Below are 22,948 nucleotides of genomic sequence, written 5' to 3' on the forward strand. Positions count from 1 at the left end.
TTGAGCCAGTTCTGCATCCGCATCCATACACAACAAGGCCTGCGTAACCGGGGAAGTCTTAGGGAGACAATACTGTTGACAGTAGGGTGACTGGAAGTGAATTGACCCCGCCTTCCAATCAACCTGGGGATAATGGGCTCATAGCCAAGGGAGCCCCAAGATAATTGGGAACAATGGGGATGCAATAGAATCCAGGCGAAGGAATTCCTGATGGTGGGTCGCCTCTGTAGTGCGGATAGGTGGGGTTTCACGGTCTACTACCCCTGATCTAATACGGGACCCATTGGTCAAGAATATATTTAACCAAACCTCCTTCGTCTGTAGGGGAATCTGCTGCTGAGCTGCAAAGTCTAAATCTATGAAGCAGCTACATGCTTCGGAATCGACAATTGCCGTTGTTGACACAGTTCTCCCCGGAAGCTGAAGTGAGATAGGCACAGCAAGATAACTTGTGCTACTAGGACCATTGGGGCTACCGCAGAAAAAACAGAGGTACACTTACCCATCTTGGCTGGACAGGTACGCACCACATGGCCTGCTCCCCCACAATAAAGGCAGAGACGGTTTACCTGACACCTCTGGCGTTCCGCAAGTGTTAGTGAAGGCCGCGTCCTTCCTGATGGCCCAGGCTCAGGTGCATCTGTAGACTCCTGGTTCCGGTTATCCAAAAAAGAATTCGGCTGGGCCGGAGCATGAGGTAGTATTCAGGTTGGTCTCAGCCCTTGGTTGGACCTCTCCCGCCTGCGTTCCTTCAACCTGCGATCGATCTGGATAGCCAAGGTTATCAAAGCCTCAAGAGTATCGGGTATGTCTACTCGGGCCAGCTTGTCCTTAAGTGACTCGGATAGACCCATGCGGAATTGGTGACGCAGGGCCTCATCATTCCATAGGGTGTCACTACTCCAACGCCTGAACTCGGAAGCACAGTCTTCCACTGCTTGGCGGCCTTGCCTCAGGGTGTGTAAGGCCGTCTCAGCCGTCGCAGCCTGCTGCGGGTCGTCATACAATAGTGTCATCGCCTCAAAAAATACTGTTACCAATTTTAAGTGCGGATGACGAGTCTCTAATAGGCAGTGGGCCCAGCTCTGGGGTTCATCCTGTAGTAGGGAAATGATGAACCCTACCCTTACGGATTCTGATGAGAATGTCCGTGGCTGAAGGTCAAAGTACAGTTGGCATGAGTGGCGAAATGCCCTAAATCTGCTGCTATTCCCGTTAAAACGTTCCGGTGTGGGGACACGGGGTTCCGGTGCGGGTATGGAGACCAGTGTTCCCCCAGGAGGTTCCCCAGAATGCCTGGTCGGGGATGTCGGTGTGGCTAAAGTCTGAATGCAGTCACCCAGATATGTATACCTTTCCTGTAGGGCTTTAACCCCTTGTGTGAGGGTCGCCTGGTGTTGGCATATGTCATCCAAAGGGGAAGCTCCCCTTCCAGGCTCAGTCATGGCCGCAAGGTACTGTCATGCACCGCCCAGCGGGATCTCTAGTGATCCACAGAACAAGATTCCCCAGGACGCGGAGTCTAAGTCCCAGTCTGCCTTTTCACCAGAGCCCCTGATGGTGGGGATGGACTTGGCGCAAGACTGAGACCAGGTCGTGGTTCCTGAGTGCACCCAACTGTGGTAGAGGGGTATGTGCCAGGGGTGAGCCTGATGTGAAGGGCTGACAGGTCCAGGACCCGTGCGGGATGGATGGATGACAGGGGTAAGAGTGGTCAGACAAGCCGGGTCAGTAACGGTGGAGGCAGATTGGTACAGAGCAGTAGGCGAAGAGTAAACAGGTCACGAGCCAAGGTTCAGCAACAGGAGGTCCAATAACATAGGGGTAGGCAGAGGAGTAGTCAGGGACGAGCCAGGAATCAGAGCAGGAGATAGTCAACAGGAATCAGGACAGGCAGGGTCGGCAACTAGGAACTCACTTCAGAAAACAGATGACAGGAACTAGACCTTGCGGCAATCTGGTCCCTGCCTGGCTAGTTTAAATAGCGCGCCCTTCACCGTCATTGGTGCCAGGCGCGTGCCCGCGTGCACATGCGTGGCCGCAATTGCTGCCACAATTGCTGCCGCGGGTGCCCAGATCCTAGTGCCTGCACATTGGTGCGCCTAAGCAAACTGCACATGCGCAGACACGTGCGCCGCGGCGAGACCCGCGATCCCTGACACAGATGGCACATTATCTTATCCCTTTGACATCTCAAACGGTACAAGACAAGGCTGCCCACTTATTGAACCCCTAGCTTCCAAACTCAGAGAGGACTAAACATTTATAGGAATCAGAGTATTGTTAGAAAAGCGCCACACCCTAAACTCTCCAACGCAGCAAATTCCCACTTCAGAAAACTCATAAATTTTTTGATCAAGCAAATAAATAAAAGGAATGCACTAAATGAACATATAAATAAATATGACAAAGAAAAAGTGTGAAAAAAAATATGAAAAAAAAAAGTGTTCATAAATACAATAAATGTCCAAAAAATATCTTTCAAAATCAAGTGATGTCCACACCGTGCTAAATCCACCACCAAAAAAAGTTGGGTCACTCACCAGAGCTCAATGCTGATTTTTTTTTTTCATATATTTTTTTCACACTTTTTCTTTGTCATTTATTTATATGTTCATTTAGCGCATTCCTTTTATTTATTTATAGGAATCACACATCTTAACAAGGAACACAAAATCAGCCCATTTGCGGACAATATAATATTAATGGTGACCAATCCCAAAAAATCCCTGCAAACAATTCGCTCACATCTACATACATATTCGACAGTTTCATACTACAAACTTAATGAACCCAAATCTTCCATACTTAACCTTCATATATCTACCCATCTCCAAACCCAACTAACCAAACAATTCCCAAACAATTCCCAAACAAACAGCATACCTTATTTAGGAATCAGACTCACACCAGCGACAGACCAACTATACACAGCAAATCACAAAACCTTGCTTGAAACTATCCCCCGAGAACTAAACTCTTTACGCACCGCAGAACTCTCCAAACTAGGCCGAGTGGTGACTCTAAAAATGTATATTTTACCCAAAATCTTGTACATGTTCTGCACACTACCCATTCCAATCCCTAATTCATTCTTCTCTAACCTCCAAACAATCCTCACAAAGTTCCTATGGAACTCGAGAAAACCGAGATGTACCATCAATCTTCTAATACGACCTACAGCTAAAGGAGGTGCAGGACCCCAACACCTCAAGTCTTACTACACAGCTACTCTCTTAGACCAACTATATTTCTGGTGGAACCCATCGAAGGAAAAAATTTGGTCCATAATGGATACCCTCCTTTTTCAACCACTTAAACCCCAACATATACTTTTGACCCCACCATCCAAACGAATAGAACCCCAACTAAAACATCCATGTATTCTAGCCTCCCTACAAGCTTGACGAGATAAACTAAATTCAAAGATGTTAAACATATACCTACCCCAACCAATATACTACACCTTCTCATTCCCTCATTAGACCTATCCCAATAGACTAAACAAGGAATAACCAACTTAACTGACTTCTATACCAATCAATCTTTATGCCCCTTCCAAACTCTCCAATCCAAATACAATATCCCTACTACTGAAAATTTCACATACCTAAGAATTGCTCATTGTCTACAAACAACTACCTACCACACAATACTATGATACCAATTATAGCCTACCTCTTCCTCACCAAACCTCAATACCCAGGTAAGGGTATATCCACCTTCTACACATACCTCATTAACTTACAATTCACTCTACAAATAACTTCCCTAACCAATTGGGAAAAAATCCTATCAGACTAAATAACTTTAAAATGTTGGGAAAATACCTTCAACGTTACCTATAAAGCTACCCGATGTAGCTCCCACTGGGAGTCATATCTAAAAATACTCCACGAATGGTACCTGACCCCGGTCAAACTCTCCATCTACTACCCGAAGCTATCTCCTACATGCTGGAGACAATGTGGTGAGCCAGGCTCAACACTACATATTCTGTGGTCATGCAACTCACTTCGATCCTTTTGGAATACTACTTTTCAATTAATATCCGAAATAAACAAAATTTCGATAGCCTCAAACCCCTCATTAGCACTCCTACACATCAGAATCGAGAAACTCCCTCCCACTCCCGAGCAATTATTACCCACACACTCTTTGCTGCCAAAATTAATATCACTAGATTATGGAACACAAACAATACCCCCTGAATCACTTCACTAATTACAGACCTTAACACTCAATGTCAAATGGGAAAATTATCTGCAATTAACACTTCTTCCTATCACAAATTTAATATCCAATAGACCCGATGGCTAAATCACCCAAAATGCTCAGTACAACCCTGATGACATTTCATGAGATGAAATCACACCCCATACCAAGACTGGTATCTCCTCAAATACCCAGTTACATCCCTCCTCCCTTCAATCCTATCCTCCCCTACCTCTCCACCAAAAACCCCTTAACACCCCAAACTCATCACCAAGGTTCATCAATTGCACACGAATACCTCTGATGATATTGCTAAACAAGACCAACACCTCATCCGTCCAACGGGCGGAACTACAACAAAAGTAATCAACTATAATTTGTCTATTTCAATATTGTATGCATGAATGAACCATATCTCTTGTCCCTGTTTCTTTTTTTTCCCCTATTTATCTCTGAAAAACTTAATAAAAATATTGAAACATAAAAAAAATATGAATATGGGATATTGAATGGAAGAATCTGAATGTATTATAATAGTGTCTTATCCATGTAACTAAGCCATAGAGCCACTTGCTTTAGTCTCCAACCAGGGAGGACTTCAACTAAAGATGTGCAAAATGGAAACATTTGGTCTGTTGCTTTTCAGTTTCATTTGTTACTTAAATAATTTCATTATATTCGTTGTTCTGAATCAATTCGTATTTTTAGAAGGTATTTCAGAAGATTGGCTAGATTCGTTAAGTAGTTATTTTGGGCAAATATTTATGCAGTCTGAGTCACCCCTGCTAGTCCAACCCACAAAGAGAAATGGAATGACATTGACTGGAGTCACATACATCCGAAAGTAACAAATGGAACAAAATTAATTTTGGATTCACTCATTATGTTAAGATTCAGAGATTCTTATGGAACCAAGTTCAACCCCAATACAAATTCAACCCCAATACTAATCAGAATATTCACGCTACACTCACTAACATAAAAACATATGGATCCAAATCAATTTGGATCATTCGTTATGTCGTCGTGTTATTTTGGATGCTTAAAACATTAACTAAAGACCTAAAATTCATGGAATTCGACTGAAACAAATGAATATGAATGAATTTGTTGTTTTCATTATAATGTATCTCGGATTCATTGAAATTCGTTACTATTGTGAGATTTGGATACAATCTCCGAATCACACAAATTCCATCCAAATATCCATTCGTAATGAGACGAATCACACATGTCTAACTTCAGCTGAACATGAGCTAGTACAAATTGACTGAAGTGATTTATTTAGATGTAACAATGTGTGGTGCCCACAGTTTAACATGTAGCTACACTACTCAACAAACCTACAGACTTTGGTGTCTGTTGGACTCCACCTTCTTAACTAGACACACTGGGGTAGATTTATTAAAAGTGGCTCACTCGGAATCTGGTGCCTCTGTGTATGGTAGCCACTCAGCTTCTAACTTCAGCTTGTTCTTTTAAACTTTGGCAATAAAACTTAGAATCTGATTGTTTCTATACAGAACTGCACCTGATTTTGCACTCTCCAGCTTTAATAAATAAATACCACTGTGCAAATGCAATAACAAGAGGAGCTAATATTCTGAAAATGAAGGTTGTCAAAATAGTTTCAATAATACTGAATGTTTTTTATTGGGCTTTTAACAGTATCCTGAGTGTGACCTGCATTAATTAGCTACAAGGCAATATTTAATATTCACTTAAACAAATAATGTATGCACAAAACAAAATGTAAACTCCAAGTGAGTTTATTGATCACTTCTGATGTAGTTAATATTGTATCTGTCAGGAGGATTATTATTCCTTCTAGCAGGATGTTCAGCGTCTACTGCTTGGTTCTCTGACCCAACCAACTTTTGCATAACTTTTTTTGACGTTTGAAGCAATTTTGCCTTCCTCTGGATCCTAAAAAACAACTTGGGTACCTCTATTCTGTTATATAGTATAAGGTTCCATTTCATAAGAAGGGGATAATTTGTTGGAATGGTTCTTTCAGAGTGCTAGTTTATTTCCTAGTTTTTGGATGCTAGTCTAGCATTAGCCTTTCAGTATGCAAACTGCTAGCCTAAAAGCTTCCTTTAAAATTAAACTTTTGGAAAGGTCTGGATATCTGATAAGAGTTGGCCAAAATGCCTAGAAACTTGGTCCTAAATAAATTTAGGATGGAAGGTGTGATAAGCAGAGATCATGTGCTCCAAATCCTTATCAATTACTGGCCATCATACCTTTTCATAAAAATGTTGCTTGGTGTGTACAATACCTCGATGCCGCTCATGGCTAAATGAGGAGTTTTATTGCACCATTTGGCATTGGAATTTGGCTCCCAAATGCATTGCTATTATTTTTTTGCATATTATTTATGTTTTTGTAGGCAACTGCACATTGATTCTGTGCCCCGGTTAAACATATTTTCATAGCTGTGAAATTTCTGAATTCACTTGTGATGCTTCCTCCACATTCTGTTGGCCTAATGCTAGGGAAACTGTATTAGCAGCAATAAAATGCTAAACATAGGGATAATCCTGAAAATGTGCTGCTGCATTTTAGGTCCAGGTATTTTACTTGGAATTGATAATGGAGATACATTTTAAATTATTATTATTATTTTTATTTTATACATTAGTTTTACGTGTAATTGCTTTAAAAGAAATACATCTCTTTATTTCAGCACTCTCCACTGTGGGCGGAAATTCAGATGGCTCTCCTTGTGTCTTCCCTTTTACTTTCCTTGGTAATAAATATAACTCGTGTACCAGCACTGGAAGAAGCGATGGCAAACTATGGTGTGCAACATCCAGCAACTATGATAATGACCGCAAGTGGGGTTTCTGCCCCGATCAAGGTAATGAAAACATATAGAAATAAAGAAGTAAATAATTACAGTTTTTTTCCAACCTGACTATGTCAGACTACACATGTCACAATAAGGTTTATAAGGACAGCTAGTAGTAGTTAGTCACATTCAACTGTTTGATTGTTTAACTTTAACATGTCCAGTTTAATGTGACTACCTACTGCTAGCTATGCCATGATACGGATAAATGAGAACCTTTACAGTGTAGTAAACCCTCACTTTGTAAAACAACCCATTCAGTTTAAAAAAGAAATGAGATGCAAATTATTGTGTATAGATATAAAAAAAATATAAATGCCTTTTTTTTCCCTTTTTCATAAGTGATCACATATCCTCTGTTCTCAGCTGCATAAGAGCTGGGGGAGGAGAAACTGCAGGACACTTATCTTCCCAGTGAATGGCTGTGCTGTGCAGGGGGGGTATCAGGACAAATCTGATCATTGGAGGACAGCACACTGAGTTCCCATCAGAACTAGAGAACTGACCATGGTGTTGTCTCCTGCCTACGGTGGTCAGTTTGTATTAGAAAAACAGAGGGACTGGAAGGAACACCAGGGATTTCACACAAAGGAAGCAATAGAAAGAGAATGGGATACTTTTTCATACAATTACATTGTACAGCAGGAATATGTCAGTAATGTTGGGTTTGCATATTCTTTGATCAAAACAGCTCATCCTTCTCACACTAATCAACAGAATTGTATCAAAACGCTGCTGCATAATCTGTTAGACTAGGTTTACAATAGAATGTGGTGCAGGAAACCCACAATCTGTGCGTGTTTCCTGCACTGCATTCAAATTGCACTGCCCTTTCGATCTGCAGTGGGTGTCAGTGCAATCTTAAAAACGCCTCAAATGCAAATCGCAAATGCAGTACGATTCCCTGCACCAGATCACATGGTACAAAATGACCATGCGATCCGGTTGCAACACTGTTCCAAAATTGGTGCATCCATGACTTTGGTGCAATGAATCACATATGAATTGCACAAAAATGCGTTGCAGTTCCTGTGCGATTCATATGCAGTTCGTACTGTGAACAGAGGCTTAACCTCACATACAACATCTAAAAAAGATATTTAGACACTATGCTCCACAACTGCTAAAAAAGAGAATAGTTTTTGCGTGATCCATAAAGAGGATGTATTACAGGAATTTTGGGCTGATGTGTCAACATATTGGTTTGGTAATAATGAACAGTACTTGAATTGGCATAACCAGTAAAAGTATATTTTGTGCATTTTGTGCATTCACATAAAGCAGTGATAGAATAAAAAAAAAAAAACATTTCTCAGGAATTGCAATATAAATGATAAAAGCTATATTACTGTAGCTGATATGCAGTAGCTAACAAAGCCACCTGCCTTTGTGACCATTCAATACCACATGGCTGTAGAAGGAAAACTTAAGGGTGACTTAAAAAGACATTTCATCTGCTGAAAGTATATACGGGACAGTCTATTTAGCCTTATGTTAATTTTGCACAAATTTCTTATTAAAATTTGATGAGGTATGTCCAATGTACTCCAAGTTGTTTAGGGCATACCTTGTATACATGAAGTCTGCAACTGGTTAAACAAAAAGGGGAGATGTAAACTATGAGCAAAATGACAATGCACTTCCAGATGTTAAAAAAGAAATACAGAATTTTTTTTATATAATTATAAGCAAAAAGCATTCTCAAACAATCATACATTTGAATGTACAGTTTTTCATATGCATGTAAGAAGGTTGATGGTCAATAATTATAGCTCGGCAGACATGTGCCAAGTTAGCAGTGAAATTAGGTGGATTAGAGGAAGTCGGTGGATCTGAGGAGTGGTAGGCTGCACCTTTGAGGGACCTCAGCCAATTCCCAACAGGAGGCTTGGCAAGTGGCTGAACTCCCTTAAAAGGTGTTAAGAGTCTGTTCAGTGGTAGGAGTTGGAGTGTGGTGGTGGGAGAGGAGTGAGAAGCAAGAAGATGTGAGGCTGGAGGAGGGAGGATGCCAGGAGGCCTGCTGGGATAGGCCTTCCTGCGAGCCTGGAGCTGGAAAGGAGGAAACCTCAGGACTCACTGGTCCCCTGAGAGAGGACCACCTGTGCAGCAAGGAAGGAGCAGCCCAGCTGATAGGCCTGACAGCAGCATCCATTCCACAAGCTGTACAGGAGAGGATCTGAGTGAGTACACCTACACCCCCTGGGCAGATGGGGAAAGGAGCACTCTGGTGGGAAACCAGATTATTCCTTTGCTAGTGACTGTGCACCTTGTTTAAGGGAAAGGGAGCCAGATCCCCTGATCAGGAAGAAAACCTTCAGATTGCTGGAAGAGGAGTTCATCTAGAGTCTGGGGTTGTATAATTGGAGCTGCTGGCTAGCACTCCAACAGAGACTGTGGGGTTTATTTACTAAAGCTGGAGAGTCCAAAATCAGACTCCCTTCTGCATAGAAACCAATCGGTTTCCAGGTTTCATTGCCAAAGCTTCATTGAACAAGCTGAGGTTAGAAGCTAATTGGTTTCTATGCAGAAGGGAGTCTGATTTTGGACTCTCCAGCTTTAGTAAATAAACCCCTGTGTGTCAGATAGAAGAAGCTGAGAATAGTTCAGGAAGTTGTCCTCAGACTTCAGTTTCCTTGGGCATCCTATACACCCCTTTACCCTATCCAAGTTTAACCCCTTTAATAAAATAAATGCTCAAGGCCTGATTTATGTCTGTGTATGAAAGCTGTGTGGAAAATGCTAACTGACTGGCTGTGCAGAACTAAAGGGGGACCCAAATTCAACAGCAATCCCTAAGGGGGTAATGGTACAATATAAACAGATATAAAGTATAACACATTTGGTCACACAGGTAATAAAATCTGATTGTATATTAGTTGGCTGGTTGTTAGGATTAATGATGTCTTTACTTTTCTTTATACCACGGTGTTTCTGCGGGTCATGCATGAACTACATCTAATAAAAAAATTGACCAGTAGGTAAAGAACCCACTAGGAAAGAAGTCCGCAGGAGAACATACTGTGGCTTAAAATATAATGTTTATTAACACTTTCATAGCAAAGTACAAAAAGCAACAATGCCCTCCACCCTACACTGTAAAATCATGACAACATTGCCATGCAATAAAACACCCGCCCCGGGATCCTGGTCCACACCACACACACTCACACAAGCACCACACACTTGATCGGTTAATGAGATAAGACACCATGAAACCCTTGGGGTCATGTGGTGTCAGATGAAGAACAAAGGGACAACCGGAATAAAATGGGAATCAAAGAGACAGTGTACAGATTAATGGCAGGATCAAACTGATGAATAGTGGAGCAAACTCAATCAGTCCTCAAAAGGAGATATATGAGTGGAATCGATCCAAGTATATCATAGCAGGCAGTCCTCAAACTTCTGTTAAAGGTAGTTATTAAGAGGTTGTAGGATAAATTACCGTATCACCCAGTAAATGGTCTCCATTCAGTAGCCAAAACAAGGCATGCAAAAAGAGGGGGGTTATGAAAAGAGATTCACAAAAAAGGGGCTACATTATGAACAGAATGTGATACTCAGAAAAATTTCCAAAAATTATGCTTTATTACACATACAAATTTGACATATGGGCAATCGCCCTGGTTTACCATCACCTCAGTATGAGACAGTATTGTCAAATATGTCAAATTTGTATGTGTAATAAAGCATAATTTTTGGAAATTTTTCTGAGTATCACATTCTGTTCATAATGTAGCCCCTTTTTTGTGAATCTCTTTTCATAACCCCCCTCTTTTTGCAGTCCTCAAACTTCCCATGTATAGACAATGCTTCAGAGAGTAATCACATAATACGTAGTTCTCATATAAGGAGTGGAATAGCCCCCAATTGGAGAGTATATGTGACACAACCAGATCAATGCATTGGTATAACAAGGAGAGGCAGTCAATAGTAATGCATTAAACCATGCAGGTCAATCCTTTGATCCTGTATGAGATCATGAAATTACATGGCAGACCCATATATTTCCCGTGAAGGAGAGTCCACTATAATATCTTCAAAGAGTAGATGATGGCTGTGGTGCCAGTATAGATGCAAGGCTGGTAGAGTAGGTATTGAAGTGAATACCGACAGTGGTGGGTGAGCTAGAGAATAAAGTAGTGATGAACCACCGTCGGCCAGTGTTAAGAGCAAGGACATCAAGTTACTATGGCTCAGCCGAGCCCTTTGCCGTTGATGGGAGTTCCCCAGTGTATTGATGCCTAGGTACAAGAACAGAGTCCGCTCACCCAACCATGCACTGTTGTCAGTCGTTTTCCCTTCCTGCTGCTAAGTATGATGTGCGGAGGCATGCGGTGTGGTCGTCTGCCTGGTGGTCCAGTGTGCGGTACGTGGCGGTCAGATGGTGAAACCATATGGAGGGACTGGGATGCTGGGGACGTGGGCGTCATAACGCTGTGACATCAATGCGTTTCACTCACTGAGTCACATGAGCTTCTTCAGGATACGGCGGCCATGTTATTGAAGACTTTTATAGATGACTTGGACGTCACTTCCGGTTTCCATAGGGAGAATGGCCACTGCAAAAGCAAAGTCATACCAGCAATATAATAATGCTACAATTATCATGTAATAAAAATGCACACAGGGGAATCAGGTATACGCAACCAAATAATCATACTGCAATCAATGGGCAACTAAGATCCCAAATGATACAAAGTATCTGCGACAGTGAGCCACTCTTCTAAGTGACCCATCAGAGGAGAGCTAATCAGCAGACCAATGTGACAGGTGATAACAGGTGACAGTAGCTCCAATAGGAAGAGAGTAGTAATGTTTGGTCATTATGGATCAAGAAAGACCTGTAGGCCAATTTCAGTGTTCAAACCCCTGGGTGCTAACGCTCCAATTTTAAAAATGTATTCCTTCTCCTTACGCAGGAGAATTGTGTCAGTCACTCCTACGATTAGACAAATTTAATGTGTAAATGGCCTTCACACGTAGGCCAGCGGGGGGACGAATTATGGAACTTAGCAAAATGCTCAGCAACCAGAGTTCAATCATGTTTATCACATATACTGCTTCACCTATATATGTTCACCTATACGTACACGTAATTGACATTTTCCCAATATATATCTTATTACAGGGACACTGGAGCATGTATATCACTCGAGTGGTAGCGCAGTTCATAAATTGCTTAATGTGAAAAACTTTCTGATTATAGATATCAGTGAATCTATCTGTCTGGTCAACATACCTACATCGTCCACATGGATACATCCTTGTGAGCGGAGCTATATCAGTGAGCCAGTTTTTAGTTGGTGTGGGTGTAAATTCAGATTTAACTAAACTGTCCCTCAAGTTCATTGCTCGTTTGGCGACCATAAGACCACAATCTGGGATAATTCAGGGGACTAAGTGAGAATGTGCCAGTGTTTGGTTAAAATTGTCCGCACTGCCTCCCACTGATTCCCAAAATGGGCAATGATGCGCACAGGAAATTGTTCACTGGGAATCAAGTTGTCAGTAAATGTATGTAATAGATTATCTTGCTTGCCTTTTGGAAGCTTTTGCTTTAGAGCATCTGAGAGTACTATGAGGGTACTCTCTTTCCTGAAATATATGATAAAGGTCATGAACCTCCTGTCTATAGTCATCACCACTGGTACAGTTTCTGGGAATATGCATAAACTGTCCAGTGGGGATGCTCCGAATCAGGGGATGCGGATAATGGCTGGAGGCGAGGAGCAAGGAATTTGAAGCTGTGGATTTCCTGAATGTTTTAGTGTGGAGGGCATCACCCTCAATCGATACTGAGAGGTCAAGGAACAAAATTTGCCTATAATCAAAGGTATAGGTGAGTTTGATATTACGATTGTTATTGTTGAGTTCAGACAAAAACGCCTGGAATGCCAACTCAGTGCCTTCCCATAGCATGAGGACATCATCGAGGTACCTTAACCAGAGAAAGGCATGACTGAGATACAATGGGGATGGGTACACAATGTGTTCCTCCCACCAACCCAGATGTAAACATGCTCCCATCAACATCCCACAAATTTGATAGTAAGATGTGCCTAGAAATTGAAAAAAAAAATTTTATTTAAAAAGAACTCTAACAGTTCAATAAGGAATTCATTCTGGGCACCCATCATTGGGTAGCTTTTATCTAGAAAGTATGCTACAGCCCCAATCCCCCAGTTATGGGGGATGGAGGTATAGAGGGACTCTACATCGATGCCCACCAAAAAGGTACCCGGCTGTACCTTAATCTGGGCAATCTTGGACAATACATCGCGTGTGTCTTGAATATATGAGGGAAGTGCCAAAACCATATCCTGAATAGGGGCCTCAATGTATTTGCAAATGTGCGACAGGGGTCCTCTAATGGCTGAGATAATGGGCCTCCCTGGTGGATTGGCTAACGTCTTATGTACCTTCAGGATAATATAGATGGTGGGAATATTGTAGTCCTCTACCCGTTGATAACCATGTTCCTTCTTAGAGATAAGGCCAACCTCACATGCTAGAGATAATTTATGATTAAGAAGAGAGACCACCCCAGGAAAGGGGTTTCTCTCTAATTTGGTGTATGTAGATGTATCCTGAAGCTGCCACTTAACCTCCCGTTCATAATCGTCCTCAGACATGAGCACTGCATTGCCACCTTTGCCACTAGGCTAAATCACCAGATTGGGAGATTCCTTAAGTTCCTTAAATGCCTGTCTCTCATCCCGTGTGAGGTTATCCGCACCTCTTGGTCGCCAATCTAGTTGTGCCAAATCATGATGAACCAAATCCAGGAATACCCCCAGCCATTGATTTTTCCTGATCTGGGGCATTTTAGTAGATTTTATAGGCAGACAGGCCTGTCTTAGCCATACATTGCAAGGGTCTTTCTCTGTTTCAGATTGTTATACCAGTGCATTGATCTGGTTGTGTCACATATACTCTCAAATTCCACTCATTATATGAGAGCCACTTATTATGTCATCACTCTCTGAAGCATTGTCTACACATGGGAAGTTTGAGGACTGCCTGCTCTGATATACCTGGATTGATTCCACTCAAATATCTCCTTTTGAGGACTTATTGAGTTTGCTCCAGTATTCATCAGTTTGATCATGCCATTAATCTGTGCACTGTCTCTTTGATTCCCAATATATTCCGGCTGTCCCTTTGTTCTTCATCTGACACCACATGACCCCAGGGGTTTCATGGTGTCTTATCTCATTGGCCGATCAAGTGCGCGGTGCTTGTGTGGGTGTGTGTGGTGTGGACCAAGATCCCGGGGCGGGTGTTTTATTGTATGGAAATGTTGTCATGATTTCACAGTGTAGGGTGGAGGGCATTGTTGCTTTTTGTACTTTGCTATGAAAGTGTTAATAAACATTATGTTTTAAGCCACAGTATGTTCTCCTGAGAACTTCTTTCCTAGTGGGTTTGTTACCTACTGGTCAATTTTTCTACTGTATGGCTTTGTCCTGAGAACACCACCTTTGTACCTAAAAAAAGAGGTGAGTCGGCATATTTTCTCTATATCTATCTGTATTTATATGTGCTGGGGATCCCATTTTAGTCTTTGCTATACATGAACTACATCTAATAAACCCTCTGAGGTAATCCTGCATACTTCAGGTTGTGCTAAAGTTTATACATTATATGTAACTATAGTGAATTCCATTTTGTACGACATAATTTGCATTCAACTTACGTTTGTTCATCTGATGATTGGCAAAGTATCCCTATTTGTAGGGGCGAGTGTCCTATTCATTTGAGAGATTCTGACAGTCACTGTCATTTGAGCAGTCAGTCCTAGGATTTACAACACTTGTCTTCTACTTGAAATGATGAGTACCAGTATTGCACCAGGCTCTTTAACACATCCAGTGACACATCCAGTGACTATTTAAGAAATAGTAATATGGAGACAGTGGTTGTATGAAGTTTACCTGCCTCTGGAGTAAAACTCTAAATGCATTGCCTTGCATATCTAATAAAATCTAATTAAAAAAGGGGCAATACCAGACCATTATTTCTATTGCTCAACAGGAATCCGCTCATATTCTGGAAGCTCTTGAGATCAGGGATAGTGATCTAGAACAGGCATTTTTAGCCACCCGCAACCCTGTTACCCTATTTGACATGTAAGTTGTGCATAGAGTGATTGGACTCCTTCGTGTGGAGTGTTCACAGAGGCAACAGCTTCACCAAATGCAGTGAATATTTGACCAGGGGGACAAAACAGGACACCTCTTAGCTTGGATGTCTAAGGAGTAACCTCCTGTAACATCTATAGCTGCAATTAAAAATGATATGGGAGACACTGTTAAAGATCCAGCTGCTATCAACAGGTGTTTTGCACAATTTTACAGTTGGTTGTACTCCTCTAGAGCCACCTATACGGAGGATGAGCTCCACGCCTATTTGGCAGATATTGACTTCCCTACTCTGACACCAGCTCTGCAGGATGAAGTGGATGCTCCTGTAATGGTGAAGGAGGTTCAGCAAGCTATATGCTCCCTACAATCTAGGAAAACCCTTGGGCCAGATGGTCTTCCATCTGAATTTTACAAATCCCATATTTAAATTTTGGCAGCCAAGTTACATGAGCTATATACTGACCATTCTGGTCGTCTCCCAGCTTCCATGACTCAGGCAGCAATTATTGTACTTCCTAAACCGGGAAAGGATCCGGAGCTGTGCTCCTCATACCGCCTGTCAGGACCTGCCGCGACGTGTGGCTCGGCACAGGCGCAGTGTGCCGGTTCGCGCTGGTATACGGGCACTAGGTTCTGGCCGGAGACGGAACTTGTGCATGCGCACTCGGAGTTGCGGGTGCATGCCTGGCACCAATGACAGCACAGGGCACGGTATTTAAATCCGCTCTGTGCTGACATGAATTGCCGTTTGGTCTCTCTGTGTTCCTGATCCTGTATTCCTCGTTATTCTGATTGTTGCTGACCCGGATTGTCCCTGATTGTGCTGTATTCTCCTGCTCTGACCCTTGGCTTGCCTGACCTCTCTCCTGGATTCCCCCTGTTGGATCTGATCTCCTGTTACTGACCTGGCATGTGACCCGACCATTCTCTGCCCGCTGCCTTGTACCGCGCTGCTCCCACGGCTACCGACTCAGACTGTCTGACCACGCTTCTGCTAATCCATCCATCCACCTTGCTCTGGCACATCCGCCTCTTCACATCAGGCTCTCACCCTGCAGATACCTCTGGCGGATCCCTCTACTACGGGTAGGTGTACACAGGGGCCGCGACCTGGTTTCGGTCTGCTCCAAGTCCATCCCCACCATCAGGGCCCTGGTGAACAAGCAGACCGAGACTTAGACTCCGCGCTCTGGGGAATCCTATCCGGTGGGTTACTAGAGGTACTGCCGGGCGGTTCATTACAGTACCAAATGGCCATGACAGAGTCTGGAAGAGGACCATCCCCACTAGAGGACATATGCCAGCACCTGGCGGCCCTGACCCAAGCTGTCAAGACGCTGCAAGATGGATACACCCATCTGGAGAACCGCATCCAGACGTTGACTGCACCTGTCACCACTTCCCAGAGTCCGGCTTCCCCTGCCCCATCCGGGGAATCTCCAGGACCATCTATGGGAGCTGTAGCTGCACTGCCTACTCCAGAACCCCGCGTTCCACTGCCAGAACGCTTCCGCGGGGACCAAGCACGCTTCAGGGCCTTCCAGAACGCATGCCTACTTTATTTCAATCTGCAGCCACGCACATTTTCCACGGAGTCAGTCAAGGTGAGATTCATTGTATCCCTGCTCCAGGATGAACCCCGGGATTGGGCTCACCGACTGATGGAGAACCACGATTCCCACCTAGAGACGGTAACAGATTTTTTTGATGCTATGGCCATATTATATGATGACCCGCAGCGGGCAGCCTCCACAGAAATGGCCCTATACTCCCTCAGACAGGGCCGCCAGGCAGCAGAGGAATATGCGTCGGAATTTAGATGGTGGATGGGAGATACCCGGTGGAACGCCACCGCCCTACGCCACCAGTTCTGCGTAGGTCTCTCTGAGTGTCAGGAATGGACTTGCCAATAACGGTGGGACTCACCTGCCTTGTGGGCTGCAGTACCAGGGCTGGCCAGCGGGTGCTCTCAGCAATCAGAGACTCACCCCTGCAGTCAGCCAAAACACCTGAAGCTGATTGCAGGGGTTGTATTTAAGGAATGGCCAGACTCACAGTCAGGGCCTTGGTGTGTGCTTTTCCATGGGCCACTGTATCTTGTAACCTGCATTCCTGTTCCTGTTTCTGCCTGACTTGTTGCCGACCCTGCCTGATCCTGACCTCTACTGACTTCTCCTGTTTGATCCCTGGCTTGTGACCCTGACCATTCTCTCCGCCTGCTCCTCCTGTACCTACCTGCCCGATAGTTATCGACCCGGCCTGCCTGACTACATTGTGCTCTATATGTGTATGTACCTGTGTATCTATATCAGTTTAGGTTTGGGTTTGTTTCACCTTGTTGTATGTATTTGTGTTAGCTTGGGGTTTGGTGCACTGCGTTTATATTTGTATTGTTAGTCTCAATAAATTATATTATTTACTATATCTGAAGCCTACGTTTCCCTGTGTCAGTCCACACACTTCTGGTCACACCCACATCCCTGACACTGAGGCTCTTAAAGACGAGCTAGCCTGGGTAGGTCTACCCGAGTCCGTGGAGGATCTTATCGCCTTGGCCATTCAGATAGACTGCAGGCTGCGGGAACGCAGATTTGAGAGGACCAGCCAGGGTCAGAGAACAACATGGGTACCCCCCCCGGGGCGCAGTACAACATACACTGGAGGGGAACCGGACCCCAGAACCTGAAGATACCCTCGAACCCATGCAGCTGGGACTGGCTCACTATCGACCGAGGAACGATAGAGGAGACGGCCCAAGAACCTCTGCCTGTACTGTGGAGAGGTCGGTCATATGGTGCGTTCCTGTCTGCTGAAAACTAGTAAGTCTGCCTCTATTTCTTCTTCTATATCTGCTGAAAGTATTAAGTAGTCCAGTTACTTAGCCATACCTATTTCCTTCCAGCTCCCAGGAAGAACCGTGGAGGTGACGGCTATAATTGACTCCGGAGCATGCAGTTGCTTCGTGGATTTTAACTTTGCCCATCAGGAGAAAATTCCCCTCCAGACTAGGGAACAGGGCCTTAACATATTTTTGGCTGACGGGTCACGAATTAGGTCGGGGTTGGTGGATCAGGAGACGCCTCCTATTTTTACTACGGTAGCTGGTCATCATCGGGAGTTCCTCCGACTGGATGCTATAGCCTCCCCTCTTTTCCCAGTCATTCTGGGGCTTCCTTGGTTGCGGGCCCATAATCCCCAGATTGATTGGGAAACCGGGTCCATTCAGTTCCTATCCCCGTATTGTCGGGAACACTGCCACACCTCAGGCTCCACAGTTCCCCAATTTCTCCTATGCACGGATGGAGACTCCAATCTAAGGCAGGTCATCCCTCCAGCCTACCACAGTTTCTTGGACGTCTTCAGCAAACGGGGGGCAGACGTCCATCCTCCACACCGAACATATGACTGCCCCATTGACCTTCTACCTGGTTCAGAGATTCCGTTTGGTCGGATTTTTCCCCTGTCCGAGCTAGAATTAGGGGTCCTCAAGGAGTACATCGATGAGAACCTCCAAAAAGGGTTCATTCGCCCCTCCACATCACCAGCTGGGGACAGAATTTTTTTTTGTAGAGAAAAAGGATAAGTCCCTAAGACCCTGCATAGATTATCACGAGCTAAACAAGGTCACGATAAAAAAATCGCTACCCACTGCACCTGGTCCCAGAACTCTTCCAGAGACTGAAATCAGCAGCGATCTTTACAAAACTAGATTTGAGGGGTGCATATAATCTGGTCCGTATAAGGGAGGGGGATGAGTGGAAAATGGCGTTTCGCACTTGATTTGGCCATTTTGAGTATTTGGTCATGCCATTCGGACTCTGCAATGCCCCGGCCATGTTCCAACATTTCATCAATGATGTATTCCAAGATTATCTTGATGTTTTCGTGGTTGTCTATTTGGATGACATATTAATCTTCTCTTCTTCACTTGAAGCTCATAGGGGTCATGTGACAAGTGTATTGGAATGATTACGCCAACACGGTCTGTATGCCAAAGCTGACAAGTGCAGCTTCGAGCAGCACAGTATTGCGTTCCTGGGGCTGATCATCTCCACTACGGGGGTTGCGATGGATCCTCAGAAGGTCTCTGCGATCTTGGACTGGCCAGTGCCCACGGATAAGAAGGGCGTACAACGCTTTATTGGGTTTGCTAATTTTTATAGGAAGTTTATCAGGAACTTCTCTGGTCTGGTTTCCCCCATTACCCAGTTGACCAAACAAGGGGTCCATTTCAAATGGACGCCTGAAGCCCAAGCAGCATTTGAGACACTGAAGAAATTATTCACCACCGCTCCCATTCTCAGTCATCCTGATTCCTCCCTACCTTATGTTCTGGAAGCTGATGCCTCAGAAAAATGCAGTAGGGGCTGTCCTGTCCCAAAGAAAGGGCATCAAGGAACTCCTGCACCCAGTGGCGTTCTTCTCGAGGAAACTTTAACCGGCGGAAAGGAACTACGATATTGGAGATCGAGAACTTTTGGCCATAAAGACCGCATTAGAGGAGTGGAGATACCTGCTAGAAGGAGCCACGCATCCTATTCTGATTTTCACAGATCACAAAAATCTAGAGTATTTGAGAACGGCAAAACGCTTACAACCACGCCAAGCGAGATGGGCACTCTTCTTCTCCCGGTTCTCCTTCCACATCACGTACAGACCAGGCTCCAAGAACACGAAGCCCGATGCCCTTTTGCGCATGTTTGAGGACCCTGAGGAAGTTCCGAAGCCGGATACTATCTTGTCCTCGGGAAACTTCCTTGCCCTCCAGACGGAGCTACGTTCCAGGCTGCAGGATGCATCCGTGGGAATGCCAACCCTACCTGGGGTATCCCTCCGGAGCAAGGGAGGGCTCTTATGGAAGGAAGGACAAATCATGATACCAGAAGATGTACGAACATTGGTCCTGGGACACTGCCATGATCACCCGATGGCAGGTCATTTCGGGTTGGCGAAGACTCTCGAATTACTTCCGCTCATGTTCTGGTGGCCAAGTATGATCAAGGATTGTGAGCTCTACGTTAAGTCTTGCACCATTTGCCAGAGGAACAAGCCCTCCAGGAGCAAGGCCTGGGGTTTGCTACACACACTGCCTATACCCGATCGACCGTGGCAAATGATTGCGATCGACTTTATAGTCGAGCTGCCTCCGTCTCAGGGCTACAGCACGATCTTCGTGATTGTGGATCGTTTGTCAAAAATGGCCCACTTCCTACCCTTGAAGAATACGCCATCGGCTCTTAAAACCACGCAGATCTTCATAAGAGAAGTAGTGAGGCTCCATGGAGTCCCTGAAGACATCGTCTCGGATTGAGGAGTCCAGTTTACCTCGAAGTTCTGGAAGGCGTTATGTGAAGCATTGGGTATCAGATTGTTCCTCTCTTCTGCTTACCACCCACAGACAAATGGGCATACGGAAAGGACAAACCAAACATTGGAGCAATATTTGAGATGCTACACGTCCTTCCTGCAAGATGATTGGCTGGCACTCCTACCACTGGCAGAATTTGCCTACAACAACGCAAATCATTCAGCTACAGGGCAATCCCCCTTTCTTGCAAACTATGGGTTCCACCCCACATTTCTGCCCGATCTGGTTGCCGAAAGCCATTACAAAAGCTCAAGAGGACAACAAGAAAGCCTTCAATAGGAAGCGAAGGGGGGAACTAGTGTTGCAACCTGGAGATCAGGTCTGGCTGGCAACAACAAATCTGAAAATCTCTTGCCCGTACAAGAAACTGGGACCGAAGTTTGTGGGTCCATTTCTGGTGAAGCGAATGATCAACAAGGTGGCATATGAACTTATTCTTCCAGAAACTTTCAAAATCCATCCAGTTTTCTATGTGTTACTTCTGAAGCCAGCTATGCCAGACCCCTTCCCGGATCAGGAGTCCAGACCTCCAGAGTCAAAAACCATTGAGGAACAGGAGGAATTTGAGGTGGAAGCAATCCTGAACTGCCGGAAAAGGGGGGGGCTGACTCAGTTCCTGATCAAATGGAACGGTTATGGTCCCGAGGAGAACTCGTGGGAACCAGCCCAAAATGTTCATGCCCCCAGGCTTATCCAGGAGTTTTATCGTAGTCACCTGCGGTGGAGAGATAAGTTGGGCACCTGGAGGTTGCCCGTAGGGGGGGGCAATGTCAATGTTGGATCTGATCTCCTGTTACTGACCTGGCGTGTGACCCGACCATTCTCTGCCCGCTGCCTTGTACCGCGCTGCTCCCATGGCTACCGACTCGGACTGTCTGACCACGCTTCTGCTCATCCATCCATCCACCTTGCTCTGGCACATCCGCCTCTTCACATCAGGCTCTCACCCTGCAGATACCTCTGGCGGATCCCTCTACCACGGGTAGGTGTACACAGGGGCCGTGACCTGGTTTCGGTCTGCTCCAAGTCCATCCCCACCATCAGGGGCCCTGGTGAACAAGCAGACCAGGACTTAGACTGCGCACTCTGGGGAATCCTATCCGGTGGGTTACTAGAGGTACCGCTAGGCGGTTCATTACACCGCCCTATTTTGCTCTTGAATGTGGATAAAAAAAAAATTGATGAAACTTTTGGCCACCCAGCTTAATAACACTATTATTATTTACTGTAATGGCCTTCTCTGCCTCTACCTGCCCTACAGGGGATATTGCCTCCTCAGATGCTGAGAAGACCTTTGATTCCATAGAATGGCCCTATCTGTGGGAGGTCTTGAGACATCTTGGGTTCGGTCCCTGGTTTCTCTCTTAGCTGCAATCCTTTATACTGACCCCAAGGCTCGTGTACGAACCAGGGAGCAACTTTCTACAGAATTTAGACTGCACAGGGGTACCAGGCAGAGTTCCCATTATCCATGGGCTTGTTTGCTTTTTCGCGCTAGAACTCTTGTCCATTTTGCTGCATTCTTCTGAGAGGGTTAGGGGGATAGCTATTGGCCCCTTGGAAGAAAAAGTCTGCTTTACGCAAACGATACTTTGCTGTACCTTGGAGATGCCTCCCTGTCCTTGGCTGCAGCCCTGAAATTGATTGACCTGTTTGGGTGTTTCTCTGGCATTAGAATGAATTGGGACAAATCAGTTCTGTTCTCCTTGGGTCCAAAAGGGGTCCCCCTGCCCTCTTCTACCCCCCTCCAATGGGTTACTGAGTTTAAATATCTAGAGATTAACATCCAGAGAGAGCTTCCAGCCTACTTGTCTTTGAATTTGCAACCTGTGATGGCCCAACTATCTCAGAAGTGCGCTGTGTGGAGGTCCTTGCCTCTTACTCTTGTAGGTCGGATCAATTTCATAAAGATGATCTTTCTTCCCAAGTTTTTGTATGTGTTCCAACACACACCAGTACCTATACCTAAATCCTTTTTTCAGAAGCTGGAACAAGTTCTTACTTCCTTTATATGGGTGAGTACCATCCCTAGAGTAGCTAGGACCAGTCTACAACGGCCCCTTACACTAGGGGGGCTTGGCCCTCCAATGCTTTCAAAAATATGATTGGGCTGCTGTTCTTGTCACTATCCAGTGGTGGTTTGCCCAGATGAAAGGCAATCCAGCAGAAGACCTGGAAGTAGCTTTGCTAGGGTCTAATGCAGAATTGAGAAATTTAGTGTCCCGTGGACCACGTTCCAACTCCAAAGTAACTAAACCTATGCAAACCACCCTGATGGTGTGGAGATAAATGGAATCCCTAATGGCAGTTGCGGGGAAGGCATCGCCCCAAACTCCACTCTGGTGTAACGCCTGGTTGCCCCAC

The 22,948-nt window shown here is 44.7% G+C and overlaps 1 protein-coding gene across 1 annotated transcript in view; it reads left to right on the plus strand.

Annotated features, from left to right (window-relative positions):
* The window catches only part of MMP2 (matrix metallopeptidase 2), a 354,681-nt gene that overhangs the window by 123,794 nt on the left and 207,939 nt on the right, over nucleotides 1-22,948 (plus strand). The window contains exon 7 of the mRNA XM_089692555.1: nucleotides 6,905-7,078. Within this exon, the coding sequence (XP_089548681.1) occupies nucleotides 6,905-7,078 (174 nt within the window). The remainder of the gene's footprint in view (nucleotides 1-6,904; nucleotides 7,079-22,948) is intronic.

This window comes from Staurois parvus, unplaced genomic scaffold, assembly GCF_062004578.1.
Source record: "Staurois parvus isolate SC_StPar_1 unplaced genomic scaffold, SC_StPar_1.0 ptg000594l, whole genome shotgun sequence".
NCBI classification, from domain to species: domain Eukaryota; kingdom Metazoa; phylum Chordata; class Amphibia; order Anura; family Ranidae; genus Staurois; species Staurois parvus.